Source organism: Chiloscyllium plagiosum, chromosome 18 (genome assembly GCF_004010195.1).
Source record: "Chiloscyllium plagiosum isolate BGI_BamShark_2017 chromosome 18, ASM401019v2, whole genome shotgun sequence".
NCBI classification, from domain to species: Eukaryota; Metazoa; Chordata; class Chondrichthyes; order Orectolobiformes; family Hemiscylliidae; genus Chiloscyllium; species Chiloscyllium plagiosum.
Genome location: NC_057727.1, coordinates 65,374,687 through 65,399,173, shown reverse-complemented (window position 1 = coordinate 65,399,173; position 24,487 = coordinate 65,374,687). Strand labels below are relative to the sequence as shown.

The 24,487-nt window shown below is 39.9% G+C and overlaps 1 protein-coding gene across 1 annotated transcript in view; it reads left to right on the top strand.

Moving 5' to 3' along the window:
• The window catches only part of dnah1 (dynein, axonemal, heavy chain 1), a 420,700-nt gene that overhangs the window by 47,437 nt on the left and 348,776 nt on the right, over nt 1-24,487 (top strand). The window contains exons 8-12 of the mRNA XM_043708503.1: nt 2,974-3,135; nt 5,852-6,104; nt 10,825-10,982; nt 15,967-16,178; nt 23,282-23,580. Coding sequence (XP_043564438.1) covers nt 2,974-3,135; nt 5,852-6,104; nt 10,825-10,982; nt 15,967-16,178; nt 23,282-23,580 — 1,084 coding nt within the window. The remainder of the gene's footprint in view (nt 1-2,973; nt 3,136-5,851; nt 6,105-10,824; nt 10,983-15,966; nt 16,179-23,281; nt 23,581-24,487) is intronic.

The following is a 24,487-nucleotide window of genomic DNA, read 5'->3' as shown; positions in this document are numbered from 1 at the left end:
TTCATGGTTAAAGTGTAGCGTCGCTGGGTAGCGCAAGGAGTACTGAATATTTAAGTCCCTTAAACACTCCTTCGCCTCATCGAACGCCTTCCTCTTTCGGACCAGAGCTGGGGAAAAGTCCTGGAATAACATGATCTTGGATCCTTTACAGATCATGGCTTGGGGATCTTTTCCAAGATTTCTAGAGGCTTCTAAGAGCATCTGCCTCTCCTTATAGCTCTGCAGCCGGAACAGGACCAGGCGGGGGCGCTGGTTTGAGCCGGGCCCGTGTATTGCAACCCAGTAGGCCCATTCTACCCTGATCCAGCCTCCAGATCTGGCCTGATCCAGCCTCCAGATTTAAAAGCTGTGGAAGCCACTGTTCAAGGAAGCTTGTAAGCTGGCCTTCCTCTTCCCGTTCGGGAAGGCCCAGCAAACGAATATTTTTTCGACGACCTTGATTCTCGAGGTCGTCAATGTGGTTCTCTAAGGTCTGGACTCGCTGTTCGAGAGTCCGGACTCGATTCACGGCCGATTGTGCTGTAGTTTCGGAGGTCGCAGCCTTTAGCTCCACCCCTCTGACTCGGCGCTCAATTTCCTTAATGTCTCAGTCGTGCTTTTGTGAGTCCCATCGGCTTCGGGATTCTTCAACAAAGGGGCGATCTTCGCATCCAGTTTGAAGATGATTTCCACAAGGCTCGCCATCGTAGGTAATTCCCCCGGGGCGGCTGCGGACGCCTCTGCTTCAGCTGGAGAGGGTGGGGGAGCGGTTCCTGCTTGCTGAGAGCTGCGGGCTCCCTTCCCTTTAGTCATTTTTACTGGAGATTAAATTGTTTAAATTCAATACTAAATAACTAATTACATTAAGTAAAAGCTATTTTAAATGATTTGGTGAGTGTGGTGGGAGTGGGTGACCCACTTTGCCCAAGTCTTGGGAGGAACACTGTAGACTCAGACTTGCTGGGTTGCCGCCATCTTGGATCCCCCCAAAATTCATTTTAAATGTCACAAACTGTATCTGTTGTGATTCTGTGTAATAATGTAAATCAGATGTTAGTGAATTGGAAGCCTGGCTGATCTGACATCCTTCATGCCCACTTTCTTGCCCTTTCCCCATAACCTTTGATTCCCCTACCAATCAATAATCTATCTCAGCCTTAAATATACACAAGGACTCTGCTCCCCCAGCACCTCTCAATATTGTATCGACTTTCATTCTGTGGCGCTTATCTCAGGTCTGCAGATTCAATAGGCTCATGCAGACTTTAGTAAATTTAAGGACTGGTCTGTATGTCAGATTGTGTGCAACCCATGTCCCAGAGAATGTGGTCACATGACACAAAACCTGGCTAACTGGGACTTGAGCTGAACTTGAAATGTGTAGTATGAATTAAAGGAACTCAGTAAAATTGAAGTCGATGGGGATTGGGAGAAAAGACTTTAGTACCAGAAGTCATATCTAGGGGTGGCATACTAGCCTTTTAGACCTAAACATATGTATTCAAATAATATACAATTCTAATATTTGCAACCTGTTCTCAGAATTTAATCCTTTTTACCTTAGCACAAATTCACTAGAATTATACGATATCTCTGATAAGGATATAAGAACACAGGAATAGGATTACAATGGACTGTATGACACCTTCAGCCTACTTCGCCATTCAATATGACCATGATTAATCTTCTGCCTCAACTCCATTTTCCTACCCTATTCCTTTGTCCCTTGATTCCCCAAGAGATCATAAACCTGTCTCAGATTTAACGATGGAGCATCTACAACCTTGTGGTGTATAAGTCTGAGATTCATGACCTTCTAAGTGAACAAGTGTCCTTGTCTCGGTCCTAAATAATCAATTATGTCAGGCTAAGTGGATGCTTGTCTTCTAAACTCCTCAGCCAAGGTAAATGTCAACATTTTGCATTTTTCTTATTCAGTTTCTCATCATAAGACAATCCTTTCATCTCAGGACATAAGCTATTAAACCTATGTTCCATCAGCTCGATGGCAAGCATATCCTTATGTAAATTTAGACACAAAAACTGTGCACAATTCAGTAAGGGGAAAAGATGGTCTAATGGTAGCATCATGAGCCTATTTGTCTAGAGACCAAGATAATATTCTTGGGACCTGGGTTTGAGCACCACCATGGCAGATGGTAGAATTTGAATTCAGTTAAAATCATATAACTACTGCCAAGTGTTGGAAAATTCCATTTGATTCACAAAACTAGAAACTACAATCCTTACCTGGTCTGGCCTAAATGTGACTCCAGATTTACTACAATTTTGTTGACTCTTAACAGCTCTGGATGGATTATAAATGCTGGCCTATGCAGTGACACCCTATGAATGAATAAAAATAAAACTGTCATCAAATCGCTGTATTCTTGTAATTTATGATCTTTAATCTTGTAATTTGCAATAAAGGTCAATATGCTTTTTGCATTGTTCAGTGCTTCCTGTTTTCATGTTAACATTCTGTGCTGCTTGCACAGGCACACTTAAGTCTCTCTAGACATTAACATTTAAAAGTTTCAAGTTATTTAAAAGATTCTGATTTTCCATTCCTACTACCAATGTGCACTAGTGCTCATTTCCATATCAGAAATGTACTGTCGACCACATTGGATTGGATTTCTCCACTGGCTTCCAGCCTAAAAAATAGGTAATTCAAATATTCAATGGATAATTCAGTTATTCAAGTAAAGGTCCTCTGTTCATGAAGTATCTTTTTCTGGAATTGGATTGTCTCAGTAGCTGATCCAACACATCAAAGATTCACCCAGTAATTCATGTTGCTAACAGGCTACAATGATCTGCCATTAGTCTTGTGAGATAATTGGAGAATGGCCAAATAATTAATTTTTAGGGTCTGAGATGTAAAATAAACTACAAATGCAGACAAGAATAAACTGTTCAAGCCCTCTTTAGCTAACCACTAGCTGTGATATGCCAAGTACTATTTTTTAATAAATTTTTTTAACTCTTCAGATGATCCCAAAAGTGACTCACTTGGCTACAGGTGGTATTCTGTTGGAGTTTTGGACTATGACAAGGAAAAGAAGCTCTATCTGGTGCAAAAAGCAAATAGTTATGGTTTAATTCGAGACGAAAAGAATCAAACAGTTATAAATGGTGGCATTACTGAAACAGGTACGTGCTTTCTAGATATACAATCTATTATGCCTAATGTTTTTACACTGTAGGGAATCTCATCAACTCCAGCTAAAAGCTGATAACAACATCTGAATCTGCCTGTCTGAAAAACTCAAAATTTTCTCAAAATAACATCTATAATTTAAATAACAAGAAATGTCTATCCTGTACTGGGTAAATAAGTAACTAGTGTAACAAGAAATTTGGATCTGATTTCATGTTTAACCAACTGGAGCCCAAATCCTTTAAATCTGCTTTGTACTCTTTCTTGTATGATCACCTCCTTCTGAATGCACATCTGCAAGGAAAGTATGGCAACTGATAGTTCCTTTCACAGCAAATGTTGTATGATGTACTATTTTATTGCAATTAGAGGTTTTAAAAGTTGTAATTTATTCTAATTTAATGACGGGTAACAAAGAATTATCATCTGGCTGCAATAATGATCTTTTATCAATTTTCAAGCAGCTAACAAACCACTTTGTAAGTTCAAATTTCTCACATTTCAGCAACACAGAGATGATGCAGGCATTGGGAAGAAAGAACACATTTCATTCTACACCAGGCTATGTGAAACATTCCATGACATAGAGTCATATAGTATGGAAACAGATCCTTCTGTCCAACTCGTCCATGCTGACCAGTCAACCCAATCTGACCAAGTCCATTTGCCAGCATTTGGCCCATATCCCTCTACATCATTCCTATTCATATACCCATCCAGATGCCTTTTAAATATTGTAATTGTATACACCTCCACTGCTTCCTCTGAAAGCTGGAATACATGCACCACCCTTGGCGTGAAAAAATTGCCCCTCAGCTCCTTTTTAAATTTTTCCCCCGTCACCTTAAACCTATGTCCTCTCGGTTTGGACTCCCCCATCCTAGGAAAAATATCTTGGCTGTTCCTTATCCATGCCCTTCATGATTTTATAAACCTCAATAAGGTCACCCCTCAGTCTTGATGCTGCAGGGAATAAAGCCCTAGCTTATTCAGCCTCTCCCTATAACTCAAATCCTCCAATCTCAGCAACAGTCTTGCAAATCTCTTCTTCTCTCAAACCTTCTCACGTTTAACAACATCCTTCCTATAGAAGGGCGATCAGAATTGTCCATGGTATTTAAAAGTGGCCTCACCAATGTCCTGTACATCTGCAACAAGACGTCCCAACTCCTATACTCAATGTTTTGACCAATGAAGGCAATGGTGCCAAATGCCTCATTCACCACCCTGTCTACCTGCGATTACATTTTCAAGATACTAAGCAACCGCACCCCTAGGTCTCTTTGTTTGGCAACACACTCCAGGACCTACCATTAAGTCATACACTAGTTTGCCTTACCAAAATGCAACATCACACATTTATCAAAATTAAACTCTATCTGCCACTCCTCGGCCTGTTGGCCCATCTGATCAAGGTCCCATTTACTCTGAGATAATCTCCTTCACTGTCCACCACACCACACATTGTGGTGTCATTTGCAAACTTACTAACCATTACTCCTATATTCACCTGCAAATCCTTTATACAATTGATAAAAAGCAGTGGACCCAACACCAATCCTTATGGCACCCCGTTGGTCAGACCTCCACATCATGCGTTGTCTCCTACCTTCAAGCCAATTTGTATCCAATTCAGTGGATCCCTTTGAATTCCATATGATCCAATCTTACTAACCAGTCTACCATGCAGAACCTTGTCGAATGTTAGCTGAAGTCCATATAGATAACTTATACTGCTTTGCCTTCATCAAACTTCTTTGTCACTTCTTCAAATCACTCGGTCAAATTGGTGAGACATGATTTCCCATGCCCAAAGCCATGCTGACTAGGACGTGTTAGGGATAAAGGAACGTGAGTAAACAATTCGACCCTTTCAGTCTGTTTCGTTATTCAGTTAGATCGTGGCTGATCTGTGTTGCAACACCTTTTACTTGTCTTGATTCCATATCCCTTAGTGAAAGAAAGCATTAATATAACACCTTTCACAACAATTCAAAGAGCCTTACAGTCAAATAAAAACTTTTGAAGGGTTGTCACTTTGAGGTAGGAGAATGTAGCCAATTTGTGAACAGCAAGGACCTATAAAAACCAAAGTCATTCAATTGAATGAGTCCATAAAAGGGTGCATGACTGAGAGATCCACTCAGCTGTTGATGCACAAGTGTGATCAGGTATGTAGATTTACACAACAACTGGTTTGTTTTGCTAGTAAAGGGGTTATGACTCTCTTGGAATATGTGGGGCAATAAAATGGGGTGATAGGGTGATGCTATTGGAGTTATTCGGTTAGCTTTGTTGTGTAGTTGACTGCAAGCAAGGAAATAATTGTACATACAATTATGGTACATGGAGGTAGGATCAAGGAGAAGCATTGATTATATTACCAGAAGAATGTCAGAATCAGCGCCGCAAGAGATTGTGCATTCTTAGGCAGATGGTCAAATTTTGCACTCATATTTCATCTGAAAGATAGCATCTATGACTGTACAGCACTTCTTCAGGATTGTAGTCAGCCTTTCGTGATCAAACCTCTGGATTAGGAATGGTAAATATTATATTTTCATTTAACAGGTAAAGAGGATTGCCACATACAGACTCACAGCTAACGTTGTCTGGGAAATTAAGTGTACTGTCTACAATTTGTGGGGATTATGTAGAGCCTTATGAAAATGCCTTAAATATTGATAACTGTGATTGATTTCTGTACAGGTGAGAGATTGGAGTTGCCCAATCAGTTCTGGATACCAAGGGTTCGTTTGATGTTCATCGCAGAGGATCCTGTTATTTTTTCAAAACGAGTGGCGCAAGCTCACTTCCTACGTCAGAAGACAGAAGCACTGCTGCTGTACAATCTTTATATTGACTGCATGCCAGTTGATAGGCTTAGGTTTCTGGATGAAGAAAGCTTTATAAGAATGAAGAAATGGGCCTTTAGCACTCCTGGATTCCGAGATAAATCTGCGTATGTTTTTCATTTTAGCAGCTTATATCCATGATGAACTGCTTTGAGACAACCCTAATTCAGTCCACTTTGGATTCTCAAAATCTAAATAGGGAAAAAAACTTTCATCCTATTTGGGTTTGCATTTGATTCCAGGTGCTAAGCATTCAGCTGGGAGAGGTGATATTTCTTTTGTTTCCAGTTTCTAATTCTAGATTAATTATTATTGAAGAATAATTAATTTAAATAAAAGCCACTCTAAGACAGACACTCTAAAATACTTTACAAAATAAATCCTATACTATTCTATAGTCAACTGATTAGCCTGAACATTCCCTTAATCCCTTTCATGTTACTTAGAATTGCTTTGTTCTACTTTAATTAGTGCTACCTCACACGCTGCAGCATGATTGGTGTAAGGTTGCTGACTGTGAGTAGAGATTGTTTGAGGATGACGTCAAGCAGCTCTGGCTTTCTAACACCCAAAAGACCAATTTTGGCCTGTATATAGAAAGCACAGTAAGGTGGTTGTGTGTGCCAGGCAGAAGGAAGGTGTGTTAGTAAGGAAACATTTTAGAGGCAGTGACCACACTTATTTAGATTTATGATAGTTATGGAAAAGGATAAGGATGGGCCAGGAATAAATGTTCAAACTGGGGAAAAGCTAACCTTATTAAGATAAGCAATGATTTGGTCCAAATAGACTGGGAACAGCTGCTTGCAGATAAAACTGTCAGATCAGTGAGAGGCTAGTAAGGAGGAACAAGAGAAAATAAATATGCACTTGTAAAGTTAAACGGTGGAACCAAGACTGAGAATCCTGGATGTCAAAGACATAAAGGATTGGATTAAGCTACATAAAAGGAGCTTATGGCAGATATCAAGTGCTGAGTCCCTAGTGAAGTATAAAAACTGCAGATGAAATTTTAAAAAGGGAAATAGGAAGGTTAAACAAAAAAGGCTAAGGAAAAATTGGCAGGTGAAACAAGAAAAGCCCAAAGTTTTAAAAAAATATATATAAACAGTTGAGCCCATTAGGAACGTAAAGGTAATTGTGGACCCAGAAGACATGGCCATAGTCCATGATGAAAACTTTGCATCAGTCTTCACAAAGGAAAAGATTGCAGGTGTAGAAACACTGTGGAGGACTGTGAATTTTTGTAGAAATAACATAGAGAAAAAGAAGATGACAGCAGGTGTAGCAGCCTTAGAAGTGGATAAATCCATAGGCCTGGATGAGTTGTACCCCAGCCTGTTGAGGGAGGTTTTGTAGGAGAAATAAGTAATGTTTAGATGCTCTCTGGCCACAGGTTAGGGGAGAGTGAGAGGGTACTGAAGGTCTGCCAACATTGTCCTGTTATTAAAGAAGAGTGGAAAGGATAGACCTGGAAATTATAAGCCACTCAATCTAACCTTGGTGGTAGGGAGTTTTTGAGAGACTAAGTAGATCTGCATTTGGAGGTACATGGATTAATCAGATACTTAGCATGGATTCAATGCGGAAAAGTCATGTTTGACAGATATGATCCAATTTTCTTTGAGGAAGTAACCAGACATGTTAATGTGGGCAATGCATTTCACGTGATCTTCATTGATAGGCTCTTAATAGGCTCTCTCATGGCAAACTGGCCAAGAAAGTAAGATGCCATGTAATCCAAGGAAAAGTGAAAAGTTGGAGGAGACAGACAGGAATAGGTGATGGTAAAGGGATGTTTCTCTTATTAGAAGTCTGTTACCATTGGGGTTCCACAGGACTCAATGCTGGGTCTTTCCTGTTTGTGGCGTATATTAATGATTAAGACTCAAATTTACTGGGTATGATCCAGACATTTGTGGATGATACAAAATTGGTAAATTAGCTTATAGGAAGGAGGACAGCTATAAATTGCAGGAGGATGTTAATGAACTGGTCAGGTAGTCACAACACTAACAAATGAAATTCATCCCACAAAAGTGTGAGGTTATGCATTTGGGAAGGGCTAACAAGACAAGGGAGTATGTTATAAATGGTAGAACTCCAGAAAGTACTCAAGATCAGTATGACCATGGTATGCAAAACACACTGCCTGAAAGAGTGGTTGAGTCAGAAACTCTTAAAACACTTAAAGCAGTATTTACATAACCATATGCATTGCCATAGCCTCCAGGGCTGTGGGACAAGAGCTGGAAAATGGGATTAGTGCAGTCAGATCTTTGTTGATTGGTGTGGATATGATGTACCAAATAACCTTTTTCTATGCTGAACACAGCAATAAGTCTTAGCTTTGGGCTGCACCAACTTGGCAGTAAACTGGGTTGACATGCAGATATGCAGGCTGGAGTGATAGTGCTGAAAAGATAAATCCTGATTAAGCCATTCCTGATGAAGGACTCTTGCCCGAAATGTCGATTCTCCTGCTTCTCGAATGCTTCCGACCTGCTGTGCTTTTCTAGCAACCCACTCTCGACTTTGAAAAGATAAATACCCATCAACCTTTTCCTCTATGTCACACCATTAAAGCCCTTATTTCTGATATGTCTGCAGCAGAACCTACATGCAGCCTTTGTGGAGATGAAGTTCTATCTTTACATCAAAGGTGTTTTTCATTGTGTTGTGTTGTATTCTAAATAAGATAGATTCAGAACAGATCAAATAACTGAATCTTAAAGGGCATCCATGAGGCATTGTGGGCCATCAATATCAACAGAATTTTACTCCAACATAATCTGCAACCTCATAGCTCAGCATTTCTAAGCTAATTTTTATTACCATTAGCCAGTGGACTAACACTGGTTTAATGAGAATTGTATACTCCAGGCCCAATTTTCTGACAATTCCAGGTTAGAAATATCTCTCAGAGGATACCCTTCAAACTCAGGAAGAAAAAGATTCCAAAAATTCTTAAATTGGTGTGAAGGATTGATTAATCTCTGCCCAAAGAAAAGAAGTCAGCTGAGATTATCATTCTCTCAATAAACTGCTGAGGAAATTAAAACCTAGTTATTATTAGGGTCCAGTTTATTCCTCAGTAATGTATGGAATCAGGTTTTCAAATTAGCAACACGAAGAATATGCAAGACAGCATAACCTCCAAAAATATCAAAGTTTGTTAAAGAACCAAACATGCAATTCAGAATTGGATGCCAACAGTCAAATGAACATTACATACGTTGTAGGAAAATGAAACATGATACAAGTTTATCTCTCATAGAGAATCCAGTTTCAATTGTTAACTGTTACAGTAAAACTGATAAGTAGGATATATGTGAAATATTAAAGTAACATTACCATATTTCATGACTGAATGAGAGACGCCTCAGCAAGTTACTCAAATCTAACTATCGGATGTATGCTTTCTAATTATGGCGTGATTTGGACTGCATAATTAATTTCTTATATATAGGGGTGGTTTCTTAATTCTAATTAGGTCTCTCTTATTTTATATTCCAAATGTTGTTTTGATCATTGTTAACTCCTATTAAGTATAGCCCTTTCTTATTCTAAGAATCTTTATCTAAATGGATAAATTCCATGTAAGACCTGGTAGTTATTGATTTTAGGGAAGCCTTATTTGCTAGAACTCACAATGGTTAATTTCCATACGGTAGGAGTCTGTATTCTAAGATTATAAATAGGTTTAGGTTATAAAACAAATCCTAATGAGTATAATCTGCTTATCAATTGCTACAGAGCTGGCTTCCTGATATTAGAAAGTTGTGCTTATATGCTGTTTCTGTGGTATGTGTGGTTTCCTCCATGTTCCTCAATTTACTGGATTTCTCCTGAATTTTTAATTGGATTCATTATTGATGACATTATGACTTCTAGCTTTGCGTTCTACAACTGGAAACATATTCTCTACTTGTATCGTATCAAAACACTTCCTAATTTTCAAGGAACTATATAGTAACCTCTACATTTCTTTTATGTAAAAAAGAACCTTGGCCTTTTCAGTCGGCCCCAATTGTTACTTATTCAGATGAATAACTATTCAATTATTTTCCAGCATCTGACATAATTTCTTAAAGACAAAACATCATTTAATGATCCTCAATATTACAGTGGAGTTACAACAGATTATATTCTAACATATGGAGTAGGACTTGAGTTAATAATCATGCTATCTCAGAGCTAAGAGTGCTATAGAGTGAACTAAGTTAATGCTCATATAATAATCACTATGTATTATTGAGAACAGATGATGATACAAAGTGACACACAAATTATTTTGCCTGTTTCGTTTCAGTTAGAGGGGCTTTCCTTTTATTCCCCAAGAGGAGGTCATACTTCATTCTATTTATTTATTCCTATCATGAATGGATCATTGAAAGGCCATAAATTACTGCCCATTCCTACTTGGTCTACTTGATGAAGTTGGGCTGCTGGCAGTGAGTTTTGCAGGTCACTTCAGTGTATAATTTAAAATCAGTCATGTTGGTGTGGAACTTTACCCTCAATTTGTTGCCCTAAAGTACATTAATGTGCCAGTAAACTTATAATAATCTGACTGCTTTCTTGTTACTTGACCACTGGTAACTTTTTATTCAAGTTTTGTTTTGAGGAAATTAATTCGAATTCTCAAACTTCCATAGTTGGATATGAACTCTCATTCTCTGGATTGTTAGTTTAGATTTTTGGATTATTGTTAAGTTACATTGATATAGTGACAGGCAATGTAGGGCAAAAGTGTAATAATTACAGTGTGTTAAAATGAGAAATAAAAATTTTTGTTTGTTATATTTGATTTCCTATCTTTTGTAGGTTACCAAACTATTTTAAAAAGATAGAACAGGAGGTTCGTCTCGAGTATGATCGCACCATGAATAAAATTACTTTTGATCACATGGTGATGTCTGACCCCAAAGTATTTTCTTATGTGACTCTTCCAGATAAAAAGGAAGAAAAGGTACCAAGCAAAGGTAAGCTGGATACATTCATTGCTTGCCACATTATGAAACTTAAATTTATTGTAGTTTTTAACTCATAAAGTCATATATAGAACAGAAAGTGGCCCATTGAATTCATGATAGATACAGAGCAATTCAGTGAGTCACACACCAACTCAATCCAAAGTCCTCTAAGTTTATTCTAATTAAGTGCCCATCTAATTGCTTTTGAAATCTCCGATTGTGGCTTCTTCTGAAATCCTCATGGATAATGGGTTCCAGGTCATTAGCATTCACTGAGTAAAAAATGTTTTTTCCAGACATTCCTCGTGTATCTCTTGTTCAAATATAAATGTCTCCCCTAATCCTTGTGCCATCAGCTTGTTGAGAAAGTTTTCCATTGTCTGCTGTAGTGATTAGAACGAGGTAGGCTAGATAGATCTAATTGAGTGTGAGTTCCCTGATTTGGTCTGTTAATCTGGGTGAATAAAGGTGTCCTGGCTGACCAATATAAACAAGAGTCTCAGAGGATCTGGGGAGTGGCTTTGAGCTGGCTGGTCAGAGTCCACGTGTTGGCAATGCGTAACTAAAGGGTGACTTGGTGACGGGATACCAGCCTCTGTGGATTTTTTTTCATCTACTTTATTTAAGCCTGTCAGGATATTTCACATCTCTATCAAAAATCTCTTTTGATCCAAAGTAAACAGGCCTTTGGACAATTATTGTCTCTGCCACTCTTTACTCACAGCAGATGGAAATACATGCTAGGGGGGCATGTAATACCATTTATGGTTTCCCTGTGACCAACAGAGGCATCTTCCCAACTTCATTTACTCCTTTAACCCTTCTGACCATAACCTTCTCACATCCAGCACCCCTCAGTGAGGCCTTTCAATTTGGCCCTAGTGTCCTGACTTCCTTTCTTCAAAACTCCTTGTAATCCCAGCAGTGATCAACACTTGAACCTGGCACTGCTAGGCTTATAGAACTGCCAGCTGTCTGATTGACTAACAATTCTAAAGTGGAACCTTTAGAGTAGTAATTGTAATGAAGTCAGCTAGGTGAACCTCAAAGAATAAGAGATCCTTGATTGGAGCTGTTAATCCAGGCCAATCAGGGAGCCTCGGCTGACAGATATAAACAGGAGTGTCAGAGGTTTTGTTCACTCTGAGACCTGGCTCTGAAGGGCTGGATCAATGTGGACTCTCCAAGTGTACATAAAGTGTGCCTTGGTAATGGGGTACCGGCCTCTGTGGACATATTTCAGACCTTTTTCCGAGATAAAACAAATGTCTTGCCTTAAAAAAGTGAGAATTGCTCCCAATTAACACAAGGAGCCTGCAGTATTGTGGGTGTGTTCCCTGCTTATACTTTTTCACCAGGAGTTCTAGATCATTGCCCCTGATAAAAATTGAGCTGCACGTAACTTTAAAAAAACCTTCCTGAAACAGTTCTGATAATTTTCCACTGTACCCCCTCAAGGACCTTCACATTTTTGCTGAAGTGTGGTGATCAGAACTGAATGTAATATTCTAGTTGTGACCTAATCAGAGCTTTGTAGAGATTCAGCATAACATCGTTGCCGGGGTTCAAAAATAACTTTTCGGAGCTGTACTTAAGATTTTCTCATGGAATAGTTTTAGTTTGTTGGAGGCTACATTTTGGTTTTCAAGGCTTCTTTTTGGTTTTCTCATGAATTCCTTTATGAGGTGATGCATTCATGTAGTATCATTATATTCTCTGTGTGGGTTACTATTTAAGAGTTTCCTTACTTAGATAGATCCACCAAAGACAATATGTGCATTATGGAATCTGCTAAAACTCTCATTAAATCCTTTGTTGCTTGTAGATTTGACTGTTCTAATGCACATACTGGCAGATCACCCTTATTCTATCCACTTTATTCTTGAGGTTTCACATTGCTTCACATTCCTTAACATGTAACAGGTTATTGTAAAGAATAAGTCGTGTACTGGATAGCAGGCTAGGATTATGTGGCATACTGTCAGGAGTGTACTGCAAGGACCCCTCAATCCAGTTCTAGTTTCAGAATATCATCTTCAGAAGACCTGGAAACTTCCAGTGTATTTGGCAGGTTTCTAAGATATGGTAGCAATGATTATAGATGTTATGGTATGATATGTGTTATGATATGGTACACCACTCAAATGTGATGGATGTACAGTTGAAAGTGTCCTGCACCTGGGGGAGTCCAACTGTGCTACCAAAGCTTACTACCTGGACTGCAGCACTGCCCTATCACTGGGAAATGAGATGAACTGCCACAAGTTACATCAGTAGCATCCTTAGTACATTTGTGGGTGGTTGATTTGAGAGATCCCATATAAAATCCCAAATGCTCCTTGGAAGTAATCATTTGCAGAAAAATGCAATGCAGCTGTCACATTGATGGTCACCAGGATAAGATAGCTACCTACACCTTCATGTTGCAGGTCCCATTCCAGCAGTTGGTGTATTTCTGTTACATTATCCCCTCACATTTGTTTATCAACACTGCATCTCACTCATCTGGAGGAATGACATCGAGGAGGAACAACTCTGGGCCTCCTGTATAGCCAGAGGAGATCTTCAGCTGCTACTTCATATAGAGACTCTGGCAGCTGCTGGAGGTTGCTGCTGGTGTTGGAATTCCTATTCCTACTCAATTTCTCTGCACCTTCGTTGCATTGCATCAACAGTGATGATGACTCCTGTTGTTCATTGGCTAAACTTCCAATGAACCTGTGTTGGGAATAAAAGAAATAGAATAGGTCTTTAGTAATGTCAGCAGTGAGTAGTCAACATAGAAATGATACTTTAGCATAGTTCCCCATTCAATGGGAAATGGAGGAGTCTGACAAGGAGGGCCTTAGAATGCATCAACATAAGCCTTTGACATTAGGACTTCATTCCAATGAATGCAGCACAAACCATGCCATGCATACAATGTGGGTAATTGTAAGTGCTGTTGATTATTGATACCATATTTTTCCATCCCTACTTTACCCAAGAAAGGCATCATTGCTTATAAGAGCATGTTGGCAAATACTTATACTTCAAGGTGAGAGGAAATCAATTCCATGTCCTTGTATAGCCTATGAGACCTTAAATTATCTTTATGTGTTGTAGCTAACAGGTGTGACATTTAAAGTAACCTGTGATTACTTGTGTTCCACAGAGATGACTATCTTCAGCCCACAGTGACCAATAATATGGTCAAGATTATTTGTGGGTTTTTGGAAGTGGAGGAGAGAGTGGATGTTGGTGTTGATGGGGGTGGTATTAGTCTATGTGTTCAGGATCTGGGGATATAAGTGGTCTGGGAGAGATTGGAAGAGATATAGTTGAGGGTATGTGAGGTCAGAGTTGAAAGTGTGGTGCTGGAAACGCAGAGCAGGTCAGGAAGCATCCAAGGAGTAGGGGAATCGATGTTTCAGGCATAAGCCCTTCATCAGGAAAGGAAAGGTTGATTCTCCTGCTCCTGAGATGCTGCCTGACTTGCTGTGCTTCTCCAGCATCTGCAGTCCTCACTTTCTCCCAGTGTGTCAGGTCAGTTTTATAACTCTTCAGGATTTAGACTATGTATTTAATAGCTTAGTTTTTTTGAGTAATTATTTTACTTAATTTCATCAGAATATTCAAATGCAAATTTAAATTGAGACTTGCAGAGCATATAATGGAATTGCTCAGTGGAAAATTATGGTTCCTTATGGTTGTTAGACTGCAGTGGTTCTAGAAAGCTGCTCACCACCACCTTCTCAAGGGCAACTAGGGATGGGCAACAAATGCTAGCCAGCCAGTGATGTCTGCATCATGTGAGTGAATAAAAGAAAACATTTGTTGATCTGTTCATATTTGTAGTCTATTCCGAATAAGTAATTGTACTAATGTCATGGTTGTTATAGGTCAGTCATTTCAGCTCCAGGACATGTCTGCAGGAGTTTCTCAGGGTAGTGTCCTAGGCCCAACTATCTTCAGCTGCTTCATCAATGACCTTCCCTCCATATAAGGTCACAAGTGGGGATGTTCACCAATGATTGCACAATGTTCAGCACCATTTGCGACTCTTTAGACACTGAAGCAGTCTGTGTTCAAATTTAACAAGATCTGGACAATATCCAGGCAGGGGCTAACAAGTGGCAAGTAACATTTGTGCCACAGAAATGCCAGGCTATGACCATCATCAATAAGAGACAATCTAATCACTACTCCTTGACAGTCAATGGTTTTACCATTATTGATTCCTCCACTATCAGCATCCTGGGATGTGGAGGTGCCAGTGTTGGACTGGACTGTTTCATTGACCAGAAACTCAACTGGACTCACCACATAAATGCAGTGTCTACAAGAGCACGTCAGAGACTGGAAAAACTGTGGCAAGTAACTCACTTCCTGACTCCTGACAGCCTGTCTACCATTTACAAAGTCAAGTCAGGAGTGTGATGGAATACTCCCCAATTGCCAGGATGAGTGCAGTCCCAACAACTCGAGAAGCTTGACACCATCCAAGACAAAGCAACCTTCTTGATTGGCACTATATGCACAAGAATTCACTCCCTTCACCACCAGACTTCTGTTGCAGCAGTATGTACCATCCACAAGATGCATGCAGAAATTCACCAAAGACCCTCAGGCAGCACTTTCCAAACCCACAACCACTTCCATCTAGAAGGACAAGTAGCAGATGTATGGGAACACCATCACTTCAAGTTTCCCTTCAAGTCACTCACTGTCCTGACATGGAAATATATCGCCTTTCCTTTACTGTCGCTGGGTCAAAATCCTGGAATTCCCTCTCTAATGGCATTATGGGTCAACACATAGCAAGTAGACTGCAACGGTTCAAAAAGGCAGCTTACCATCACCTTCTCAAGGGCAACTAGGGACAGGCAATAAATGCTGGACAGCCAGCGATGCCCACATCTCAAAAAATGAATAAATAAGAAAAACTAATAACAAAACTTGCACTTTCAGTCTTTTGTTTTGAAAATAAAATCAACGTTGTTCTGTCTCCTAGGACGAATACAGCTTCCAGATTATCCATTTGCTCAAAACAGAAAGGCATTTTCCTTTAACACTCTGTTGACTAAACCGGAAGTAATCGTAGCCCTGTGCAAAGTACGTGCTGAATGCAACAAAGTGGCCGCCATGTCCCTGTTCTTTGTGACCCTGATAAAAGGTGTTCGTCTGGAAGAATTTGAACAGATGCAGTCCCAGGCTCATGCACAGGTATTAATATACTCAGTGCCTTTTTCCTTTAATTATTTGTCTTACTGCATATTGAAATTCAGACGAAAATAGATACTTTTGTGGGGGAATGTCAGGAAAATGAATATTAATCTATTTTCTCAAAGAATGTATCAGCTTCATTAGCTAGAAGAATGAAAGTCTCAGTAATCATTAGTTCTGGAATTGTTTCAGGCAGCCATATTATTTGGATTCTACTTGTAACTGAGAAAGCAATATTGCATGATTTGCTGTCTTCTGATTACTTTAGGCTGCTTCAGAAGCCTTCCAGACCTTTAGACAAATGATTGCCTCGGGTTTTTCACAACCTTTTGTTTCATTGTCAGTTGTATTGTTTCATTAAAATGTTTTAACTTCACAGGATCATTGCCTTTTGTGATTTTTGGTTTCAGCACTCCATCACTAAATCATGTTGCTTTGCAATGGTTAGCAGCTACATTTCCACTGGAGTATAAACTGTAAGAATTACAATTAATATCACATTGGAAAAAGTTTTTATTTAAAATTAGTACGGCAAAGTGGACAAAATTAAAAATAATTATTCTACTCTAAATACTTTTTTTTTGTAAAATTGTATATTGAAATTAGACAAAGCTGTTTTAAAACAGCGTTTTAATGGATTACTGCATGTTTTGAAAAGTATGTAACCTGACACTTAAGGCAAGCATTTTGTAAATGACTGTTTGAACAAAAGTAATTGAAGTTTGGGTCGCAAATGAATTGAAACCATGGGGTTCTATACTGAGGAACCTCGATTACCCAAAGAACATGGGCGGGGAATATTTTGTTCAGTTAATTGAATTCCAGATAATTGAATGCTGGATAACATAGTTTTGCGAAGCAACGGGACCTTGTGATCTTGCCAGATAATCCGATATTCAGATAATTGAATGCCAGATAATCAAGGTTCCTCTGTGTACAGATGCAGCTGGGTAACAACAAAAAGTTGATTGGTCCATGGACAAGAGACCAGTTATTGGTGACAAGAGCCTTTTGCCTGCTAACAACGATATGATTAGTTCTCAGGTAACTAACTAGCTTGGGAACAAGATAGAGTGTTTTGATCTCCACCAGCACCAGATGCTGTATCTCTGTTCTCTGCAGTCAAACCCATTTTAAATGTGAAGAAAACCATTTCATCTTCACTCAGCAGTTATTGGAACCTATGATATTTAACTGATAAGCCAGAGACCTTTTATAAATAAATCAGCCACCTTGCATTTCTTGCAAACAAATGCAAGAATCTGAAGAAAGATGACAATAAAGCAATGTTCTGACCAGCATAAAAATTATCTCAGCAACTACAGAGCTGTCTTTCAGCTTACCTTCACACATAACCTATTTGACCTTAACTTTCATCTATGTGTTTGTGTGTGTCTGTGTGTATGTAAGGGGGAGCTTATAATGGGATTGGAGTTTTAATTTATAGTGGTACATGCTGATGGTTAATAGCTGTTTGCCTGTAGTTAGAATACAATCATTGTAATAAATAGTAATTCTTATTAAGTACAGAAACTCCTGGTCCATGCTGTCTAACAACCTGTGTCTAAAAATCAGGTAAATTGGGGAATTTTGTGTACTTGTTTTAAAAACTTTAACTTTTGCAACAACTCCTGGCTTGCCACCCCAAAGAGTTGTGGCACTATAAATACATCAATTGTGTAAGAACAACCAGAAATGAAATAGGTCACCATGGGATGATCAAAATAAACTTTGAGGTTATAACAGCAAAAAAATAGAAATATTGTTTGGAATCTTATAGCTATCTGAATAACATGGGCTAAAGTGAGTTTTGTGACAGGATTGGAGAAGACCGGTGAGGCCCACTTTTATGTTGGGAGCAACTCCCTCTATGATTTATTCTTTTCACAAGTGGTGAGGTGAGTTTCTTGTGAGGTATCAATGAATGGCAAATTAAGGGGGATTATTGCTTTTTAACAACCTGTTGATGGCCCAACTCAGCTGTACAATATTCAGCTTTCTATCTTACCAAATTCACCAAACAAGCTAGATGTCAAGAAAACCCAACATGGAAACCAGAGTAGTTACCTGACAAATTTAGCTCACCACTTGCTCCAAATAACCTCCATATTGTAAACCAGACATCTCAGGGCATGCTACATGGTCATTGGCCATACCGCATGTACTTGGACATTGGTATCTGACATATGCCAGTCTCTAAGAACCCACGTGGTACATCTCCAATCCACTTACACGGCACTTCTGTACTTCAGTGAGGCATATCAGATAGCACCACCACTTATCATTGTAATACTGCTGCAAAGATGCTGTGCACTTATGGACTGAAGTAGGCTTCATCTCCAGGCTCTTTGCTTGTTGTCATAGCTTCACTCACTTTGACCCCATCTTGATGCTGATAGTATCCCTGCCTTGTACTGACTTACATTTTTGTGCTTTGCTGCCTCAGCCAGAGATACCAGATTCATATTATTTGTTTTGCCTTGACATTTGCACCAGGCACACATGAACAAAACTTGTCAGCAGGCCTCAGTCAAGTCAAGAAAAGCCTTTACTCAGGGGCTGCAGCACATTAAGTTAGGGGCAGTCTAACACTGGTTTGATACCAATCCAGGGGCTTGGAATTAGTCGGTCAGTCAGGATGCTATCCACATAAAGGGCGATGAGATGAATGACGAGCAGCCCACCACTCATCTAGAGTCTTTCTGCTCTAATGGGGACCACTGTTCTCCTGGAATAAGAGAGAGGTGGATATTAAGGGAAATGAAAATGGGTGGCACAGCTGTTACTTCTGTTGTAGGTGCGAAGGTGTCCCAAGTGAATGATTAAGTGTGAGTGAGGGCGTGCAGGCTTAGTGCTGTCAGAGGTTTGGATGGCTGGCCGCAAGTGAGGGAAGATGTTGCAGACATCAATATCAGTAGTAGAGTGTGAGTCTTGGTGAGAGGTGGATACAGTAGGAGTGACAGAGTGTTCTAACAGAGAGAAGATGCTGGTATTTATGCTGGCAGAGAGGAGAAGCTCAGTACTGCAGAGACAGACTGCTTTTTGTGTGTGTGTGTGTGTGCAGGTGTAGGACACAGTGAAGAACAACAAGTGCATAAATCTTTATTTATATTCCACCACCAGGGAAAAAAGGAAACATCAGAGTGGCCAGTGACGAGCAGTGCCCGTCTCAACTAAGGGCAATGCTGCATGATCAAAAAAAAGTAATGGGAAGGGCAGGGATTAAATCAAAATTGATTCGGAGGGGGAAATAGAACACCCACTCCCTGTGGTGCCCACCATTCCCTGAACAGCTCAAGGATGTTAGTAGACACCATGTACTCCTTCTCCAGGGACACCCAGGCTCAAACGTAATCATGGAAGAGGGGCAGGCAATTGGCCTGAATGACGTCCGCCATGGCCTGCTGCCTGGATCTGTTTATGGCCAGTTCGGCCAGGCCCAGGAGCAGACCCACGCGGAGGTCCTCTGACCTACCCTCCCACCTCCTACCGGGTGCCCAAAGATCAGGAGCATGGGGCTGAAGTGCAACCAAAAACAGGGTAGAAGGTTTTTAAGAAAATCAAAAAGGGAGTGCAAATGCCCACACCTAATATGTACATGGTCCACAGACTCCACAGTACCACAGAACAAGCAGTTGGGCTGGGAGTCTGTGAACCACCACAGTCTGTGGTTGAGGGGGACTACTGCGTGCAGCAGCCTCCACCCCATTTCCCCAAAGGAAAGGCGAGTAGACAGACAGCTTTAACCCAAATGTCAATCTTGCACCAGGCAGGCATGGTCTGATATCATGGTCTCTAGTAGCCCTTGGGGAAGAGCAACTCCTGCCTCTACACAAGCTCATCCAGCAAGACCTCCAGATTCCTGTCTGCATAGCAGAGTCCCAGTAACCCATTGTCTCCCATGTCCACGACAGATGTCAGGAACTGTGTTGGGGAGCTGAAAACTAACAATGCTTACCCAGATGTACAATGGGCTTTTAAAGATGGTGTGGTTGCAAAAGAAGATATTCAGCGAGTGGCATATTATTCTGTGAACGGCACGTGGTGTAATGGGATGGAAATTAGATGTGATGAATGTGATCAAAGTGGCGTAAGGTGAGTTTACTGAGATATGGAGAGAAAACCTGTTAGGCTTTGTGGCAGGAATCCCTCCAAAGAATTCCAATGAAATTGGAGTTTGCCAATAAGAAATAAGACTCAGACAATTGAACAATTTATTTGCATCAGTTTACAGAGAAGACTAACTAAGTAGGCATGACACTCCAGGAACAGAACAAAAAAGATATAAAAACATGTAAATTTAAAAGACAAGAGATCACTGATAAACCAGTGAAATTTAGACAGTCTAAAACTTTGCTTTATATGGATTGCATCATTCTTATTGGGAAATCCATATAAAATCCATCAACTGTACTATCCTTATCTACACAACTTAGTCAGCTCCTTGAAAACTTCATCAAATTTGTTAAGCATGACCTCCCACTGACAAAGACACGCTGACTCCTCCCCCCCACAATCAAACCTTGCCTCTTGAAGGGGTAATTAATTCTCTCCTTCAGAATTTTCCCAATAGCTTCCCGATCACTGATTTGAGATTTTCTTATCTACAATTCCCTGGTTTATTTCTACCATCCTTCTTGAAAATTGGAATCACCTTAGCTGTCCTGCATTCCTATGATACCTTCCCTGTTGTCAAAGAAGAATTAATCATTTGGATTGACACGGTGGTTCAGTGGTTAGCACTGCTGCCTCACAGCACCAGGGTCCCAGGTTTGATTCCAGCTTTGGGTGACTGTCTGTGTGGAGTTTGCACGTTCTCCCTGTGTCTGTGCGGGTTTACTCCGGTTTCCTCCCACAGTCACAAAGATGTGCAAGTCAGGTGAATTGGTCATGCTAAATTGCCCATAGTGTTAGGTGCATTAGTCAGAGGGGAAATGGGTCCAAGTGGGTTACTTTTTGGAGGGTCAGTGTAGACTGGTTGGGTTGAAGGGCCTGTTTCCACACTGTAGGGAATCTAATCTAATCAACACTCCTGAAATTTCCTCCATTATCTCCCACCGTGGCCTGAGATCAATTCAATCAGCCCTGGGGATTTGTACACTTTTGAGCCCGTCAAAACCTCCAATATCTCCTCATCCCCTATGTCAATTTGCTCAAGAACTTCACAGTTCATCTTCCTGAATTCATGGAACCATTATCAGTTATCAGAAAAACCCACCTGGTTCATGAATGTCCCTTAGGGAAGGAAACTGCCACCCTTACCTGGTATGGATGACATGTGACTCCAGACCCATAGCAATATGGTTGACTCTTAACTGCACTGTGGGATGGGCAGAAATGCTGGCCAATCCTGTGATGCACTCATCCTATGAATGAATAAAAATACTTAATGAACACCCTACCAATGTCCTCCAGCTCCACACACAGATTGCCCCCTTCGTCCCTAATGGGCTCAACTCCCTTCCGGGTTATCCTTTTTCTCCCTGCATGGATGCTACCACTCCTGCTGAGCTTCTCCAGCATTTTCTCTTTTTATATCATATTTCCTACATCTGCAATACTTTGCTTTTATTTGTTTGCATTTGTATGGTGCCTTACTCTTTCTCAGCATGATCCAAAACACTTCACAGCCACTGTGTTGCTTTTATAAGCATCGTTATTGCTTGAAGGCACAAACTACATCAGTTCATTTGCACTTTGCAAGGGCATGTGAACAACACTGAGATGAACGAACGGTTAATATATTTTATGTCAGCTGATTAAAGGATAAATGTTGGCCAAACCATAGGAGAGCTCTTTGCTCTTCGAAAAAGCGTGACAGTCATCTTTGACATCCACCTGAACATTGAGTGGATGTCTTCATCTAAATAGTGGCCTTCGATAATACAACATTGCCTAAGTAGAGAACGGCCAGCATAGGCCACGGCCACAAATTCTTCAATAGGATTTGAAAGCACACCCTTCTGTTTCAAAGACGGGTATCACTGAATTAAGTTTTATTATTTATTGTCTAATTCACTAATTTATTCCCCAATTGTAATCTGTAAAATTTAGTAACTAACATGATAGAAATTGATTTAGGGAGATAGAAGGCTTGTTGACATGATGCAATGAGAATAACCTCTCTCTCAATGTTGGCAAATCTAAAGAACTGATCGTTGACTTCAGAAAGAAAAGAGAACACGCCTCCATCTGCATTAGAACTGAACTGAAGTTGAGAGAGTGGAGAGTGTCACGTTCCTTGGAGTGACAATAACTGACAACCTGTCCTGGAGTTCCCACATAGATGCAATGGATAAGAAAGCACAAGAACGCCTCTTCATTGTCAGGCGGCCTAGGAAATTTGGTATGTCCATAAGGACCCTCACCAACTTCTACAGATGCACTATTAAAGCATACTTTCTGGGTGCATAACAGCCTGGAATGGCAACTGTTCTGCCTACGACCATAAGAAACTACAGAGGTGGTGTACACAGCCCAGATCATCACAGAAGTCAACCTTGCATCAGTGGACTCTGTTTACATGGCTTACTGTTGGAAAAAGGCTAACAACATCATCAAAGTCCCATCACAACCTGGTAATGATCTCCTACAGCCTGTTGCGTCAGGCAGAAGATACAGAAGCCTGAAAATACGCACCAGAAGATTCAGGAACAGCTTCCTTCCGGCCATTATTGGACTGATGAATGAACTCTCTAACCTCAAATAATGCTCATCTTGTAATGTTTATCTCACCTAGCACCCACCCTGTGCAATGTAACCTGTCTACCTCTGTCTAAGTCTTTTTGTTTGTACATGCTTGCTTACTATGATCTCCCTGTGCTACTTGTAAATAAAACTTTTCACTGTACTTTGGTACATGTGACGATAAATCAATCAAATAAAAAAAACCTTACAGAGATAATAGCAGTACCATTTGGTTTTCATCACCAAGTTAGGGGATGATTAAGTTGTAATTATGCATGGTTTATGTACAGAGTATATGATGTGAAAGGTGGTTCCATAAGTTCTAGAAAGGTGAACATAACAATAGTTAGATTGAAGTGTTAATTAAAAAGTACCTGTTAAATGATAATAACTCTGCTGTCTTTTCGATGTTTCAGATACAGTTATTTCTGAGTGATAGCTGGATAAATACATTGAAGAAAGTTCTACGTACCAGCTTATGGGATGTTCGTAAAGGTTGGTTTAATTTACGGGAGTCTAACTGGGAGGTTTATCGCAAATCTAAACTCCATATGCTGATGGAAATGATAAAGTACAACCTTCAGGATTCTCTCCGCTACCTTGTGCAAGACTCTCTTGTCAACTACACTCAAATGATCCTTGATGGCTGTCATAGTTCTCTCAACTGCTCTGATGATATGAAATGGGGAGAAGACCTTCTTAACAGCAACTTCAAGTAAGATTCATGAGCATTCTTCCAGCCGGTGGTCTACTTTCAGAACTAAATATTTCCGATGGGATACTTTGTTTTATTTCTGTATTTTACACATGGCACGAAAAATACCATTTAATTACAGAGAAATTAAACGGTTATGATGTTTTGAGCCAATGTTTTAAATGCAATACATCTTTGGTACATCTTTGTTTTATTGCTTCTTGTGTAAACGTTGATGAATTTTACACATATTTCTCTTCACCATTTTTTGATTATTTTGTCCTGAGAACAGACTGAGATAAATTGTTGAGCCAAAATTAATATGTATTGTTGAAGTGGTGCATTGACTAACATTTTAAAAGATGTTAGTACGATTAGATTCAGGAGATTCTGCTATAACTTAAACATGGCCAAAGGAGACTGGAATTGTCTTGTACTCATAATAATTAAGATGCAAGAAACAGATTTGGAAAAGGAACATGGTTTTATACAGAGAGTGCTGATTGGCTAGAACATAATTGGCAAAGAGATGCAGCAAGAACAGTTAACTTTCAAACTAATTCCCAAACCAGGCAGGTAGATTCTGATTTGTCAGTATTGCCATGAGGATGCAGCAGAGTTTGGCTGGCTCCATGAACCCTTTCTTTTGAAAAGGATGCAATGTACGTACAAATTTCTTTTGTCTACATAAAACAGGATCCTGATATTTATATATGTAGCTTTTACTACACATGATGCATTACACTGCAGGCCCAATTGATGATCTTAAATTGTAACTCTTAGTTTAGTCCAGATTATTTAGTAAATTATTTCCGACAGCAGAATCAGATTTAGTGGTGGATGTACTTTTCTGAAGCTTTAAAGCATGATCTGGTTGAGCATAAGTGACATTCTGACCGCTGCGAATGGTCAATAGGACGTGTCGTTT